This window comes from Aedes aegypti, chromosome 1 (assembly GCF_002204515.2).
Source record: "Aedes aegypti strain LVP_AGWG chromosome 1, AaegL5.0 Primary Assembly, whole genome shotgun sequence".
Classification (NCBI taxonomy): domain Eukaryota; kingdom Metazoa; phylum Arthropoda; class Insecta; order Diptera; family Culicidae; genus Aedes; species Aedes aegypti.
Window position 1 is genome coordinate 307,168,073 of NC_035107.1, and position 15,862 is coordinate 307,183,934.

General features: G+C 40.4%; 2 protein-coding genes across 2 annotated transcripts; one reads left to right on the top strand and one right to left on the bottom strand.

Annotated features, from left to right (window-relative positions):
* Nucleotides 1-2,372: 2,372 nt before the first annotated feature.
* LOC110674238 (histone deacetylase 11) lies at nucleotides 2,373-8,557 on the top strand. Its single transcript, XM_021838455.1, has 2 exons — nucleotides 2,373-2,826; nucleotides 7,594-8,557. The coding sequence occupies exons 1-2, from the start codon at nucleotides 2,500-2,502 to the stop codon at nucleotides 8,341-8,343; spliced, it is 1,077 nt and encodes a 358-aa protein (XP_021694147.1). The 5' UTR covers nucleotides 2,373-2,499; the 3' UTR covers nucleotides 8,344-8,557.
* Nucleotides 8,558-10,939: 2,382 nt separating this feature from the next.
* LOC5565138 (50S ribosomal protein L1) lies at nucleotides 10,940-12,259 on the bottom strand. The gene is made up of 2 exons (XM_001649463.2): nucleotides 11,946-12,259; nucleotides 10,940-11,878 (listed from the first exon to the last, which is right to left on the bottom strand). Exons 1-2 carry the CDS (start codon nucleotides 12,140-12,142, stop codon nucleotides 10,996-10,998), a joined length of 1,080 nt encoding a protein of 359 aa, XP_001649513.2. The 5' UTR covers nucleotides 12,143-12,259; the 3' UTR covers nucleotides 10,940-10,995.
* Nucleotides 12,260-15,862: the final 3,603 nt, after the last annotated feature.

Genomic DNA, 15,862 nt, shown 5'->3' on the forward strand with positions numbered 1-15,862 from the left:
AAAAAGTCTTGCAAAATGAGTACTTTGTCTTTTTGTCTTTTTCTCGATTAAAAATCTGGCAGTGCCAGATTAATCTGGCATAATGGCACCCCTGACCAAGACAATAACTATTACCAGTGAGCAGGGTTGGGAAAAAATCTGAAATTCACTCTACAGTAGTCAAACAAAGCCAATCACAGTCAGCGAAGCCAGTGAAACTCACGCCCATCGCTGCTGTAGGCAAAGAGCCTTGAAAATTGCAAAACACCCGTTGCTAAGGGCAACCCAAAATTACTGTAGAAAAATGTTCTATTTCCCGCATTTAGAGCCTTCAATGACACTACTGATTTAGAGAAATTCATGTACCTAATATAGGCTACTGGATGAGATTCACGATTTTAAACTACTGTAGTGAGAGAGCCACGTGATTTTCGCGAAATTCAAGCCTACTACTATTACTAGAAATCCTTTATAAGAGAGATTCGCGGAAGCTGACATTTCTGTCAAAGTGTGAGCCAATCGAGCAGCGAGAGCTGTCAAAGTGTGAGCCAAACGAACATGCGTTATGTTTGTTTTGAACTTTTCTTGAGGAGTAATGTAATCCGCTTGAAATTGTTTCGGTAAAAGCAATTTTGCATGAAGCAAAATAAATGAAATGTTTTACTTTTTTGAATTTTTGTCAATGCGATTTTTAGTTTTTGATTTTTTCAGCTGTTTATTAGTTTTGATATGTAGCTCAAAGATCTATAACGAAACAAAATACACTTTATAGCAATGAGGAAGTCATGTCCGTGTTACAGTATTATTCTCGACGCCGAGCAAAATCAGCACTGCTGGTCTGTTGCCAAATCATTCCATTTTACTTTCGCTTATCTCTCTATAAAGGATCACTAACTATTACCATTCCCAGCACTGCCAGTGGGAGATAGCGGAGGATCTTCTCTTCATCGTAGCATTGTTAAATAACATCTCGCATACTCTGAGATAACGCACTAAAAGCCATTGGTAACCATGTGTGTAGCTCGTTGTTTCTGAGCAAGTGAAGGAATAAACATCCAAACTAACATCACTTGTAGGTAGAACATGATCCTTTCTTCACCATAGAGTTGTTAAACAACGTGTAAATTCATTCAAATGCTTCGAAACAATGAGCTACACACATGGTTATCAATGGCTTTTAGGGCGAGATCATAAGTTATGCGAGAAGTGAAGGAACAAACATCAAAGTCAACATCACTGGTAGGTAGATAATGATCCTTTCTTCACCATAGAGTTGTTAAACAACGTGTAAATCAATTCAAATGCTCAGAAACAATGAGTTACACACATGGTTACCAATGGCTTTTAGGACGAGATCATAAGTTATGCGAGACATGTAAATCCATTCGTTTGCTCGGTCGGCAACAAGTTAAGGCCGGTTTGCTACTGACAAGAAAAGGAATCGCCTATCTCGATGCGTGGAAAATTTCTCCCAAGAAATGGTCAAGAAAATCACATTTTTCTGATCGCAGTACGCAGTTGAGAAGAAATGTCACTTCAAAGGGGGCTCTCTGTAGGAAATTTCTTGACCCTTTCAATCAAGGAATTTCTTTACTTTTCTTGAGCGAAACAGCATACTTAGCTTTAAGGCCCAAACGCAATGATAGCGGAACGGCAACGGAATGCGGAACCGGTTCGCCAGCATGAACTATGATCAGCTTGACGACTCAGTGTTGATCCAATTTCATTCGTTGTCAGCTCAGTCGAGATGTTGTGATTCATGCTGGCGAACCGGTACCGCATTCCGTTGCCGTTCCGCTAGCATTGCGTTTGGGCCTTTACACATTTGGTTAGCAATGGCTGTTATGGCTGTTACTACACGGAGAAATATTTTTACTTAATTTTTGAGTTTACTTTACCCAAAATTAAGTATATCGATTATAGTTTCAACCCAAAATCTCTCGGTTTTCTCTTTCTTCCACACGAATGTTGTCAAAAATAGAGAGAGCTGCATCTACCCAATGGGGGTACTTTGGCCCAATAAGCCAAATTTGGGTAAATGCAACTTTTCTTATGTTTGGGTCGAAAGAACTCAATTTTGCGTTAAATCAACCCAAAATTGAGTATATTTTTCTAATGGAATTAAAGCCAAACTACCTAGTGGGGACCTTGGAAATTTAGCCAAAATTGAGTTATTGGGCTCAACTACGGAATTGCGTTGAAACAACCCAAAATTGAGTTGAATTCCGTCTCCGTGTACCATTCTAATTCTAATGGGTGGAGAAAAAAAATCAGTGGATTTCTCCGAGCGTGTTCAGAACTAAAGTGTACACGCGGCTGAGATTGAAAATCATAATATGGACCACCCTAGTTTCTTCAGTGTTTATTTACGATTTCCCACCACCCACTTTCCACCCATTCAATATGACGTCTCAGCATTCGTCCACTCCGTGATAATTTTAGTTAGGTGCCATCCGGAGAGGAATACAAAAAATCCGTGTAAATTCAAACGATTTTCGTGTCCATCGCCAGCAGGACGGAATGTGTTTGAAGCTGAGTTGCTCATCGAACATGAGTTCCGTGGAGGACGAAGACGAGGAAGGCAAACGAAACGGAAAACGCCCAGAAGATGGGCAGAATCTACGCAGTGGTGATAAACTACCCATAGTTTACCGGCCGGAATACGGAGTGGAGTTTTGTGGCCTCCAGCGGTTGCATCCGTTCGATGCGGCCAAAGGTGGAAACATATACCGGCTGTTAAAGGCCGGAAAACTGATTGGCAGCGACAGCGATGTCCACCGGCCTCGCGAGATAACCGTAGATGAACTGCTGGATGTTCACACGAAGCGATACATTGAGAGTTTGAAGGTGAGAGCTATATTTTACTAATCTATAGACATCCTCAGAATTTCAAAATTTGAAAATGTGATGAATGAAGGTTCAAGTGTTACTTCGGAATTTTTATCAAGAGCTTTCTTATAGTGATATTCAGATTTTTTATAATAATTTAAAAAAAATCCCCTACTATTCTTTAGATTGTTCTGAAATTCTTCTAATAATTACCTCAATTATCTATTCTGCACGTTTTCATAATTTGTTATGTCAGAATCATCACAGCTTTCATAAATTTTGTTGATGATTTTATAGTTTTTTTTTCGGTGAAACGCTCATCTATCTATTTTAGCCTTGGTTTGGACTTACTAAAGATATTACTCCAAGATTTTTTTTTAATAATTCGTCGAAAGAATTTTTTTTAAGAATCCACAAAATCTCTTGAAAGAGAAATTTGCTTTTAAGGAATTTTGAAGATACTCATAGAAGAATTGATTGTTAAATTCTTGGTGCAGTTCCTCAGAGCATTGCGGGCGGCTCAACAAATTGAGGAGAGACATCATACAACTTATTATTAAAGCAATAATGAATCCCTGAATGATTTTTTTAAATCTTTAGATGATTAAGTCTTAACAAATCATCGCGGAGAATTATTTGAAGTATTCGAAGAAAAAATAATGAATACATCCCACTGTTCTATATTTCGTCGATTCCATGCGCTTTTTGAATAGCGCCCAAGCCGTTGATTTGTGCAATATAGTTTGTTCGGACAAGTTTCTTGGTATATAAAACCGCATCTTTTGATGCAAAAAGTTTTGTGATCAATCCACCTAGCAGTGAGATCCAGCTTTTTATGAGTGCTAATGGCTACCAAAAACGGGCTCGCTTTCTGGTAGTGTTGGATCGTTGAACAGCGTTTCGGATCCGCCTCGTAAAAGACGTTTTTTGGCCTTTATGACGTTGTTCGTTCATAGCTGTCAAACGTCGGCATTAGAAAAGGGCGAATGAGGGGTGTCCGCGACAGTGCTGCTAGTTCCCGCAACACTTTGGCTTGGGGCGTTTTATATAGTCCATTTTACGAGACGTTTTTGAACAGTTGATCGCTTATTTTATGAATGAACTTTTGACAGGAGGCGGTGTCGTAACGTGTGAAAATAACAGCAAGATCATCAGTGCTGCCGTTTCGTAAAATGGACTATTGAACTGACCCAAGCCAAACGTCAAATCCTTTAATCCCTACCAGAAAGCGAGCCTATTAGCGGCAGCCATTAGCGCTCGTGAAAAGCTGGATAGAAAACTTATTTTTTCATAACATTTAGATAGACCTTAGGCGTCTTCAGCAAAGTTGTAGAGTTTGCAATTTGAAACTTATTGAATATAATGTGAATGGCCCCTAAAAATAATATGTATTTATAATAACTTTTTTCCTAGATTTTTTACATTTTTTGTGATTTCTACGAAGTTGTTTGTCATTCAAAAACCCGGGTTTTTGCTGAACATGGCATCGAGCTATCTTTCAAAGCAACAAAGTACTCATGAATTATTATTTTTTCAAAGGGTAGTTTAGGCCCCTATAACAGATATCGACGCATCTTTGCATAGGTTTTTACTATCAAACAAATAAGCCTAATTAAGGTGATTATAGAACGAAGCCACACTTCAAATTATCAAAAGCACAAACAGCGCTCCGCGTTGAAAATTTATCCTATTGGTCACCACCAGCAAGCAAGAAATTTGATTGATTTTCAACGCGAACTGTTGTCAAACTCTCCAGTCTTGTGCGCTTGAAAAGTCCAAGTTTGGCTTCGTTTTATAATCACCTTAAAACGAATTCGACTGACAATTAATTTTCTTTAAGAGATAGAGAGGTGCGATGTTCAGCAAAAACACGCGTTTCAAGATATCTAACAACTTTGTAGAAGACATGGAAAATGTAAAAAAAAAAACTTGTAAAAGAGTTACGAATTTTTTAACAGAATGTACATAAAATTGTATGAAAAAACTCGTTTAAAATATGTTTTGCCATTACGTTGTATACAAGCCTATTTTTTAACAAGAAATTGGTCAACTTTTCCTACCAGAAGAAACAGTGCAGAAAAGTGCTACTTTTCAGCACTAATAACGGTATCGAAAAGTCAGCACTGTTTTGGAAGTTGTCAAATTGATATCTGATTGCCTCTATACGTAATTTATCGAATTGCTCTGAATATCTAAATAACTTTGTCAACTAGGTTCTGGTTCTACATCCGTTTGAAGATACGAATTGAGTGGATTTCGGATCGTCCAACGGATATAGAGTCAGGAGCTAGTTGACTGTGATGAATTCTGAGTTGGAGTGGGATCGTCTTGTGTGCGTATAGTTTGTTTGTTCACTCTCAGAAAGCCGGTAGGTTCATACGGTGGTTCATGCAGACAATTCAGCACAAAATAATAATGTCGATTTCGGTGGCCAAAACTGGAAGAATACGATGGGCAGGGCATGTTGCAAGAATGCCGAACAGCAACCCTGCAAAGATGGTGTTCGCGTCGGATCCGTTTTGTACAAGATGGCGTGGATCGCAGCGATCTAGGTGGGCGGATCAAGTGCGTATCGATTTGGCGAGCGTGGGGCAGAACCGAGGATGGAGAGATACGGTCACGAACCGAGTATTGTGGCGTGAAATTATTGATTCAGTGTTATCTGTTTAGATGTTAACTAAATAAACGAAATGAATACCAGTGAATTGATAGGCAAACACACAATAAAACGAGAGATGCAAGATTCATTCTCGTTCAAATTCAAGAATCATGGTTATCAATCTTTTTTATATTTAGCCTATTAAACGAACTTCCGATGAATACATTGATTATGTTTGCGTAAAAAGACTTCGCAAAACGCACAGAGGTTCTTCCCACATAAGACGCACTATATCTATGCGGTTTACAGGTAGAATGATCTCGGAAATTCGCATGATACGGTGAACCGGTGAACACACTTATATTATGTTTCTGACCTCAGCGAAAAATTTCGCCGAGAACCCAAGAACTGAGAATTCGGTAATTTGCAATACCGAATCTCGTAAACTATTCTACCGAATTAACAGCTTTGTTGAAGACGTCATTTTCATGATTAAGCAATCACGATCCTTGATATTTGGGATGTCTTGCCTAGTTTAAGATTTCTCATCAAAATTGCTCCGCGTGTACTCAGTACACGATGCGTCCGCTCGTATGACGGGTCCGGTATTGTGCTCTGCAAGATAAATCCACGTAATGTGATTATCTGAATATGTTGATATACCGTCGCAGTTATAATAAAAACCACCAAATGTTTCAGATTTAGCAAATTTGAAACATTCGCGTCCTTAAAGAACGAAAAAATCCAAGCCCTCTTGAATTATGACGTTGCGTTTGAATTGCGCGCATAGCTTCTGCGCGTTACCGCCTCCGCTGGAAGTGGATTTAAAAGGAGCGCCGCAATAAAAAAAAAGTTACACGAGCAGTCGCACTGGTGTACTGAGTACACGCGTAAAAACTTGTGTTAAAACACGATGTTTTCGAATACTTTTTGCTGACTTTTTTTTTTTAATGTCTTCTCTACAGGCAAGAAAAAGAGTAGATCTTGGAATAGGCCCAACCCCCGGATCGATTTGGAGGGATTTTCAACGTGTTTTTCGACTTTTCTCAAAGTGCGTGTACTCAGTACACTAGGGCGCGACTGACAGTGGGTTAAGAAGCTAAGAGACTGTATTTACAGAAATCAAATGAAATCAGTCTATAGACGTTAGATACGACCCTTTCAAATTTCTAACAGTACACCAAATATGTAAATCTTCTTGAGTTATATGCAATAAGGTACCATGGCTAAATACAATTTATTTTTAGCTTAAAGCGCACATACCACAACCTCGTGTTTGCTATTGAGAATTGGTGAATCTAACCCCACAACGGTGAAAACTAGAAAGTATGCGCAAAGTAGTTGTGAAAATATTAATTTTTTCTTATAACAAACGACTAAAGCAAAATAAAACTTTTATCGTCTAAAAATATTTTGACCATATTTCTTATTCTCAGCCAACACTTCAAACCTTTTTGAGAGTCTAATAGTAAATAAAAACAAAAAATCACCAAATTAAAAAAAAATACTTTATTTAAGGCAAAGTAGGCCGTCATTGAAATTTGTACGCGTCGTTGATGATTGTTGCTAATTTATCTCACGATTTCGAATCAAAGAAAATCAGTTGGTTTTGCACTGACACAGCTGAAACAGTATCAGCATAGTTTATGCATGTTTGCGGGTACAGTGATACTTTTTCAAGTCAATACAACTTTACTTTACTTTTGCTGGCTCTACGTCCTTCAAGACATGACCTGCGCCACAATGTTACGCCAACTAAATCGGTCCATAGCTGCTAACCTCCAATTCCTCGATCGCCCCACACTTCCAAGATCCTGCTCCACTTGGTCAAACCACCTAGTTCGTTGCGCTCCCCTTCGTCTTGTACCGGCTGGATTTGAGTTGAACACCATTTTTGCGGGATTGTTGTCCGGCATTCTCACAACGTGTCTCCCCCGGGTCCGATAATGCACATTGCTCGTCAAAATGCATTTTTTCGAACATACTGATCTCCCAATAGGTTTTTATGTAGCTTACTTGAATGTTGAATAGGCCATGGAGAACAAAGATTCATTTGATTTGTATTCCTCAGGTAACCCATATTTCCCCGTCGCACCCTATAATATTGATAATTGTTCCCTGACCTTTAATAAAATTCCATGACCTTCCAGATTCTTCTAGGTAATAATGTTTTTTTATATTTCTAGTGGAGCATCAATGTCGCCAAGATAGCGGAGATTCCACCGTTGATATTCGTGCCAAATTATTTCGTCCAGCGAAGCTATCTCCGTCCGATGAGATACCAGACGTTCGGATCGATACTGGCGGCCAAGTGCGCCTTGGAGGGCTCTTGCGGCACGGGATGGGCCATCAATCTGGGCGGCGGGTTTCACCACTGCAGTGCCGACGACGGTGGTGGATTTTGTCCCTATGCGGACATTACGTTGATCGTCCGGATGTTGCAGTCCAGTGGCAAGGGAATTGAGCGGATAATGATCGTAGATTTGGACGCTCACCAGGGTAATGGTTATGCTCGGGACCTGATGGATGACAGTGGGGTGTTCATAATGGACATGTACAACTATCGGATCTACCCGAGGGATCACGAGGCCAAGCTAGCGATCAAGAGGGCCGTTGAGCTGAAGCCCCACGTTGGGGACGAAGAATATCTGCGAAAGTTGAGAACCAATTTGGCGCTGTCGTTTGATGAGTTTCGACCGAACTTCCTGATCTACAATGCTGGCACTGATGTGCTGAAGGGTGACCCGTTGGGAATATTGGACATTACCGGTCAGGGAGTGATCGAGAGAGACGAAATCGTTTTCGAGATGGCACGCGATCGGGGGGTGCCGTTGGTGATGCTCCTGAGCGGAGGATACCTTCGGAGTTCGGCGCGGGTCATTGCGGACTCGATTCTCAATCTGTACGCCAAGGATTTGCTACCAGTGGCTAAGTAATGGTGAGAAGTGGTTGGAAAAGCGAATCAAACTAGTCTGAATGGAACGAAATGTGATGCATGCTGTCTTTTGGAACTTGGAAAAGCAGTATTATGTTAAGAGAATAGCTTTAAATGTGCTTGAAACATTCCATATTTGTAACTTCTAATGTAAACGATGCAATTCGGGTACCTATTACCTTCCAATAAACCTGTTTCTAATATCTGATACTCAATAAGGTTTTTTTTTTTGTTTCAATTTAATTTGGGTTTATTCTCCCTGGCCACGATCACAGGGTTTGACGGTGCCAAAGTAGAAGGTGCACCATAATAATACCCGTCTGTGAAACATATCACCTTCCCAATACTTTGGCACACCTCTAACGGTTCATGATTTATCATGAAACGGCTGCATTCAGGCGGAGGATCTGTTAATATGTTTCGGCATATTATCAGGTCCTCTTCGAACGGAGGGACCGCCAGGGCTCATTAGTTACTTATAAATCAGTGCTGGTTGTTGATGGTTCAGTTCGTTTACCACGAGCTGTAGCATCCTTTATACTAATCAGTAATGGTTGTTAAGTTTCGAAGCTAACGTGTGATCAATCGTTTTATAATGCAACATAAGAATGGGTGTTTGGTGGTACTGCGCGTATCACTTGTTATTAAATTTAGTAATTGTGTTGGTGTTAATAGTGTGTTTATAATAAAATCTATGGTGATGAAAATTTGAAAATGAAATTGGAAGTGATTCTGATAGTTTTGTAAGAAATATAATAATGATGATGTATAATGATGTGAACTCTACTAATTTAAAAAAGGCCATAATACAAAATGGCTTGAAGTGATTTTGTTTTACTGTAACTTTGTTGATAGTGCTAAATTGTAGTTTGAATAGTAATGACTCTACAGCAACAAAAAAAAACGAAACATTTAAATTGAATATCTTTTAATTACTTAGTAATGCTAACAGATGGTAAATGCTAATATCAATGAATTTATATGAAAATGGTGTGATGTGAAAAGTGATATTATGGAAAGTATATCTGAAGTGTATTACGAAAGTTGATGAGTGATAATCGGTGATAAACGTGATAGTGTCGAAGTGTGACGATAGTGAGTGATGAAATGTTATGGGGAATGAGGACCTTTTAATAAAACTATTTCGTTCTTCACTTTAACCACTCTAGTAGCATTTCAGGCCTTATCATAGATTGTACTAGACTGCAAAACTACGGTAAGGGCTGATTGCTGCTAGGGTACACAGTGACCATTTGAGCAACATTGCTTAGGAACGTCTGTGTGATGAACGCAATAGAGGCTTATAAAAGCAAATGCTGGGAAGGAGCTTAGGGCAGATTAAGAGTGCCAGTACTACCCCTATCGCTACCGACAAAAAAAAAAAAAAAAAAAAAAAAAAAAAAAAAAAAAAAAAAAAAAAAAAAAAAATTAATTTGGGTTTATTCTGGCGTGACGTATGTATTGTCGGTCTCGTGTAACGAAGTTACGATTCTCGACTCGAGTGAAGTGGCTCGCCGTGCAAATCAAATGGATGTGCTTATTCTGCGCGGCGTGAGTCGAGACGACTTGTTCTCATCGCGAGTGACGTGAGACGACTAATGTTAATCAAATGGGAGCGAGTCGACAATTGTCACCTCATTCGACTCGTGTCATCTCACACGCCGCGCAGAATAAGCATGGGAGAGTCACTTCACTTCACCTCGCTGTACGAGACCGACAATTTTCACCTCACCCCACTAGTAGAATGAACTCAATTTCTCCGTTATCTTGACCTTCATTGCCTTCGCTCTCAGCGCCATTCAGGTGCTCGTCGAAGTGCTGCTTCCACCTTTCGATCACTTCACGCTCGTCCGTCTAAATGCTCCCATCCTTATCCCTGCAAATATCTGTTCGCGGCACGAAGCCAGTGCGGGATGCGTTGAGCTTCTGATAGAACGTCCGTGTTTCTTGAGACCGGCACAGCTGTCTCTTCGCACTCTCTCTTCTCCAGGCGGCATTTTTTTCTCCCGCATAAGAAGGGTCTGTTGCTGCCGTTTCTGTTTATAATGTCCCACGTTATGTCGGGTCCCTTGCTGCAGCATGAACGCCAGCGCTGCATTCTTTTCCTCCAGAATCTGCCTAAATTCCTCTTCGTACCAATCGTTCCGTCGACTTCGTCCCATGTACCCGATCTTGCTCTCAGCTGCATCGTTGATGGCTGCATTTACTGTACTCCAGAAGTCCTCGAGAAGGGTTTCATCCAGTCAACTCTCTTCTGGTTGCTTAAGCCGCTCTAGCTCATACCCGGACGGTCGTTGGTACCGTACGTTGTTGACTACGGAAAGTTTTGGGCTCAGTTTGACCATCACCAGATACTGGTCATGGTCATAGTGGATCTTAGCGCCACGATAGGTCCTGGCGTCGATAATGTCAAAGAAGTACCAGCTATCAATTATAACGTGGTCGATTTGTGATTCTGTCTGCTGTGGTAATCTCCAGGTGTATTGGTATGGAAGGCTGTCTGTCTCAAGTTCGTCGCAAATCAATTGGACTCTTGAGCTACCATGGGAAGAGAGGATTAACGATGTGACTTTCACTAACATTTTGAGAACGCAAGCTTGAATTCGTTAGTTTCCATATATTTAAACCACTATTCAATCATAAACCTATCCTATCAATTACTGGCGCTCGCTTTCTGTTCATCTTCCTCATCCGACTCCTCCGCTGCCTCCTCCTCACCGGCCTTGCCCTTCTTGGCAGCGGCCTTACCCTCGGCCGGCACGTACAAAAATGAATCTATCTTGAGCACCTCCCCCGAGGGAGGGCTCTTCAGCAGCACCCTGGTTATGAACTTACCCTCTCGCTTCGGTCTCATCGTGTTGATGTCCTTCAGCAAAATGGCCAGATTCTCCTCCAGTTGTTTCGCGTCCATCTGCAACGTTCCGACGCAAGCGACAATCTGTCCATAGTCTTTCTGGTTTTCGTCCTTCTCGGCCGAGTACTGGATTCCGTTCGAGTACCGTTTGACCATATCGGCCAGTTCCACTTCCAGCGTTCCCTGGCGGGGATTGGGGAATTTGTTCCTCTTCAGAAGCCCCCGAATCACCACCAAATCCGGCAGGATGTTGGGATGGGCTAAGACAAAGGGATATTCCGAAACTTGTAGGTCGCCGTTTTGAATCTCCTTGATGAGCTCAACTCCGCCTACAAGGGTAGCACCAGCATCGCTGGCCTCCTTCAGATTTTCCTGTCCCTTGGCGAACACGATAATGTTCCGGTTCTCACCGTGGTCAAACTTGTGCGGAATGGCCACCATCCGTTGGAAGTTATCCACAAAGCGGGTGATCTTCTCCGCCTGCATATTGAGCTCCACCTGGGCCAGCAGGGGCGCATTCGGCAGATTGATCATCGTCGGATGGTGCGTCTCCCGGTGGCACTGGATAGCTTCCTCCACCGTGTAAACCCGCCACTTGTAGTACTTACTGACCCAGCAGTTGTCCACGGGATCCTGCTTCCAGCTATCGTCGATGTGCTTGTTGGTCTGGTTCAAATTGAGCCTGTAACGAAAAATCCTACAATCAGCACACCCAGTTCCGGCTCCGTCCCACTTCAACTTCTACTCACTTGCCCTTGTTCCGCATATCGTGCCGGATGAATCCGACCTTTTCCACCACTTTTTTGACTTTGGCCTTGCGAGCCTTCTCACGGGTTCCCTTTCGAGCGGCCAAATCGACGACGGCGGTTTGCAGTGGCCGGGCGTTCGTCAGCAGCACTGAACGCACTCCCAGCCTGGCCAGTGCCAAGTTACTGACGGTGAACATTTTGCTTGTTTTTCAATAAAACCGGAATCTTACCGGGGAAATGCAATATTCCACTTACTGTTTAGGTAACACTCTGATGGTGGGTGCAAGCATGCGAACGAACTTCGCGATCGGAATGTTTTGACATCGACTACTGTCACTCCATCAGCCGGTCAGCCGGGTTTACACTGTAGAGGAAAGTGGGGCAATTTGAGGCGTGGAACGTTTTAATTTCGGCGGCTTGTTTAGGGGTATCCCGGTCAACCAGTCAGCGAGTTTCCGATTCGTTTTGAATCGTTGGCGATTGCCATCGTTGGAAAAAGATCTATAAAGAAATCGGTCATGCACAAATTACGTCACGCTCCGAGGGGGGGAGGGGGTCAAGCCAAACGTGACAAGCCTTACAAAAATTTCGGAGAACTCATACAAAAAACGTAACAAAGGGGGGGAGGGGGTCGAAAAAGTTGAAATTTAGCGTGCCATAATTTATGTACCATCCCTATTCTGCATCTACACGCAGCGAACTGGACTATCGAATTTCATACATTTTGCCTTATGAAAGGTGGAACGAATATTGCAATACGAACGCTTTATGTATCGTTTTAGGGTTTTAGCATCACTCCACATCAAGGCGTTGATAGGCGCGTGGTGTACGCTCGGGCCTATCGATCGCAAGGTTCTTGGTTCGATTCCAGGTTGCCGCGAAAACGTTTTTTTGTATTTAAATTCGGGTTTCATAAGGCAAATTTATGAATTTCAATCCGATTTCTTGTGGCAAATTTTCATGAGGGGTTCCTATTTTTATCGATAGTCCATTTGCCTGAGTGTACTTTAAAAGATGAACCGGAATCCAAAGTTTCATAATTGGGTCCTAAAATGTTTAATGAATTCTTGTTTTTATTTAATAATACGAAAGAGCATGTTATTACAACTACTTTAGCAAGTTTTCCAGCTCAAATAACGGCTATAACATTTTTAAACTTCAATTTTAAAAATGGATTCGAATATGAACCTTGACACTTGTGATCTTGTTTGACATTCACTTTTTCGACAAAAATGCCACAGGGCATATAGTTTGAACACTGGGGTTGTTCCTATCTGACATTTCGGAAGGGACACGGAAAACAAAATATACCCAACATTTGAGTTTAAACCAAAAGGTGTGACAAAATCATAAAAAAATGTTTTTTGTACTTAAACCAATGAAAATCAATTAAAAATTGAGTAAACATGTGTTTCTGCCCTAAACTTAAGCGTTTGGTACTAAAATTGAGACAGGGCTTTAGGACCCTATTATTCGTGCCCTGGAACTATTTTTAAAACACGTTTGAACTAGTGATCCTTTATAGAGAGATAAGCGGAAGTAAAATGGAATGATTTGGCAACAGACGAGCAGTGCTGATTTTGCTCGGCGTCGAGAATAATATTGTAACACGGACATGACTTCCTCATTGCTATAAAGTGTATTTTGTTTCATTATAGATCTTTGAGCTACATATTTATCAAAACTAATAAACAGCCGAAAAAATCAAAAATTAAAAATCGCATTGACAAAAATTTAAAAAAGTAAAACATTTCATTTTTTTGCTTGTCTTAAGCTAAGTATGCTGTTTCGCTCAAGAAAAGTAAAGAAATTCCTTGACTGAAAGGGTCAAGAAATTTTCTACAGAGAGCCCCCTTTAAAGTGACATTTCTTCTCAACTGCGTACTGCGATCAGAAAAAAGTAATTTTCTTGACCATTTCTTGGGAGAAATTTTCCACGCATCGAGATAGGCGATTCCTTTTCTTGTCAGTAGCAAACCGGCCTTTAAACTCAAAATTTGATTGTTTTTTGTTTTCCGTGTCCCTTCCGAAATGTCAGATAGGAAAAACTCCACACTCAGAAACACGGCTAGTCGCAGAATGACTAAATTTTAGTAATTTATGACTATTTTCTATCTGCCTCTCTTTCATTCTGCAGGGAATTTTATTCCTATTTGTCAATTCGCCTGGGTTGAAGCATCGCAAAGCTTCAACCCAGGCGAAATAACATTTATAGCCTAGTATCCACATCCTAAGTAGAGCGGTCAAGTACAATTTGTTGCTAAATTTTGACAGCTGATTCAGAATGAGCGAAGTGTCACTTTTACTTGCGGAATAATTGAGCGGCACATTTTTCCGTATACGGAATAGTGACAACTCCATTTGATTTGTACGGCAGGCGTTACCAATGTTACAAAATCAGCTCTACTTGTCAACTGGATACAGCTCAAGTACCCAAGTAACCACAAGCATTATACCATTGCATTAATTTGGTCGAAAGACAACTTATCTTGCATTAATAATGTTATCATGCATTTCTTCAATAACTGTCAAGCAATGATGCATTTGATTAACATTGTAAATGCTTTGTAGCATTATTTTAATATAGCATTATGCTAAGCGTTTAGAGTGAATATACAGTTATCCTGTCATACAATATTACATAACCTCATTGAACGCACTCGAATCTGTAATAAATCAGTAAGACGATCGAGCACGTTCGCACTCGCTCAATACGTTTTGTGAGATATGGAAGAATAATGAAATGACTTTCTTTCATCTCTAACCCCCATTTCATGATCTAAGGATGTATTCATTCAAAATTGTTGTATTTCATCTATGAGACTCTTTTATTTATAAGGAGCGAGAGGAAATGTCGATCAATTTCTCTCCCCTGAAATCTGTTTAATGCGCTAGGGCTTTGTTTTGTGGGTTAAATTCTGTTATTTTCTCTACGAAAAAGAATGGTGATCAAATTATTTCTATTGATGTTTCATTTGGTGAGGAAAGGAAATCAATCGCCGAAGAGAATTCTTTCTATTCGTAATAACTGGGCGAATAGTAATGTTAACACACACAGTGGCTTCGTTTATAAGGAACTTTTATCCTACCTTATTACATCAGCAGCTTTAGCACAGGACACCAACGCGCCAGGCATCCAGCACACCATCATCCTAGTTGTGGGTTCGAATCCTGATTCCAACAAAAAAATCATTAAGCTGGTAAAGAAAACCATTGAAAGGTAGTCAATGGATCCATTGTTTTGTTTATTTTTAACGCAAGCCCTAAACATACATTATTTTAAGCTAATATACACCATGAATCCTAAATATACAAACATAAATGCTTTAGTAGGGCTTGTGCATTAAAACTGCTTTACCAAGTATTGCATTAATTTGGTTGTTGTGGGGCCCTTTCCCACTTTAATTATGCTTTATAAAGCTCTTAAAGGTTATGTCACTTTAAAACAAAATCTGATAGCACACTATAGAGCAAACATAAAGTATTCATATATAGCTTCGTGGTTACTTGGGTAATTTGGACAGCTGAAGTATTTCTTGGCCATTACTTGTCCTACCCGCATAGAAAAACACAGTTTGTCGAACATTTCAAACAGTAAAGTTCTTCTAACCGAAGTGGTTAATGTATCACGAACAGTTGCTTTTACGTTGAACAATAAAAGAGTTTTAGGTTTCAACTATAAATAATTGTTTGCCTAATGTATATCAAATTGTCATAATAAATCATATTGTACAGACATTGTTGAACGGTATGAGAATGGAAACTAACGAGAAATAGTTGAAATGTAACTTAACATTTCGTTGAATGGTTCGTAATAATATTTCGCAACACACTTTCGCATATGCATTTCACTATACATTACTTATAACTAACAGTTTGGCAAATTGTTATTTTCTGTACACGTTACAAAATAACAC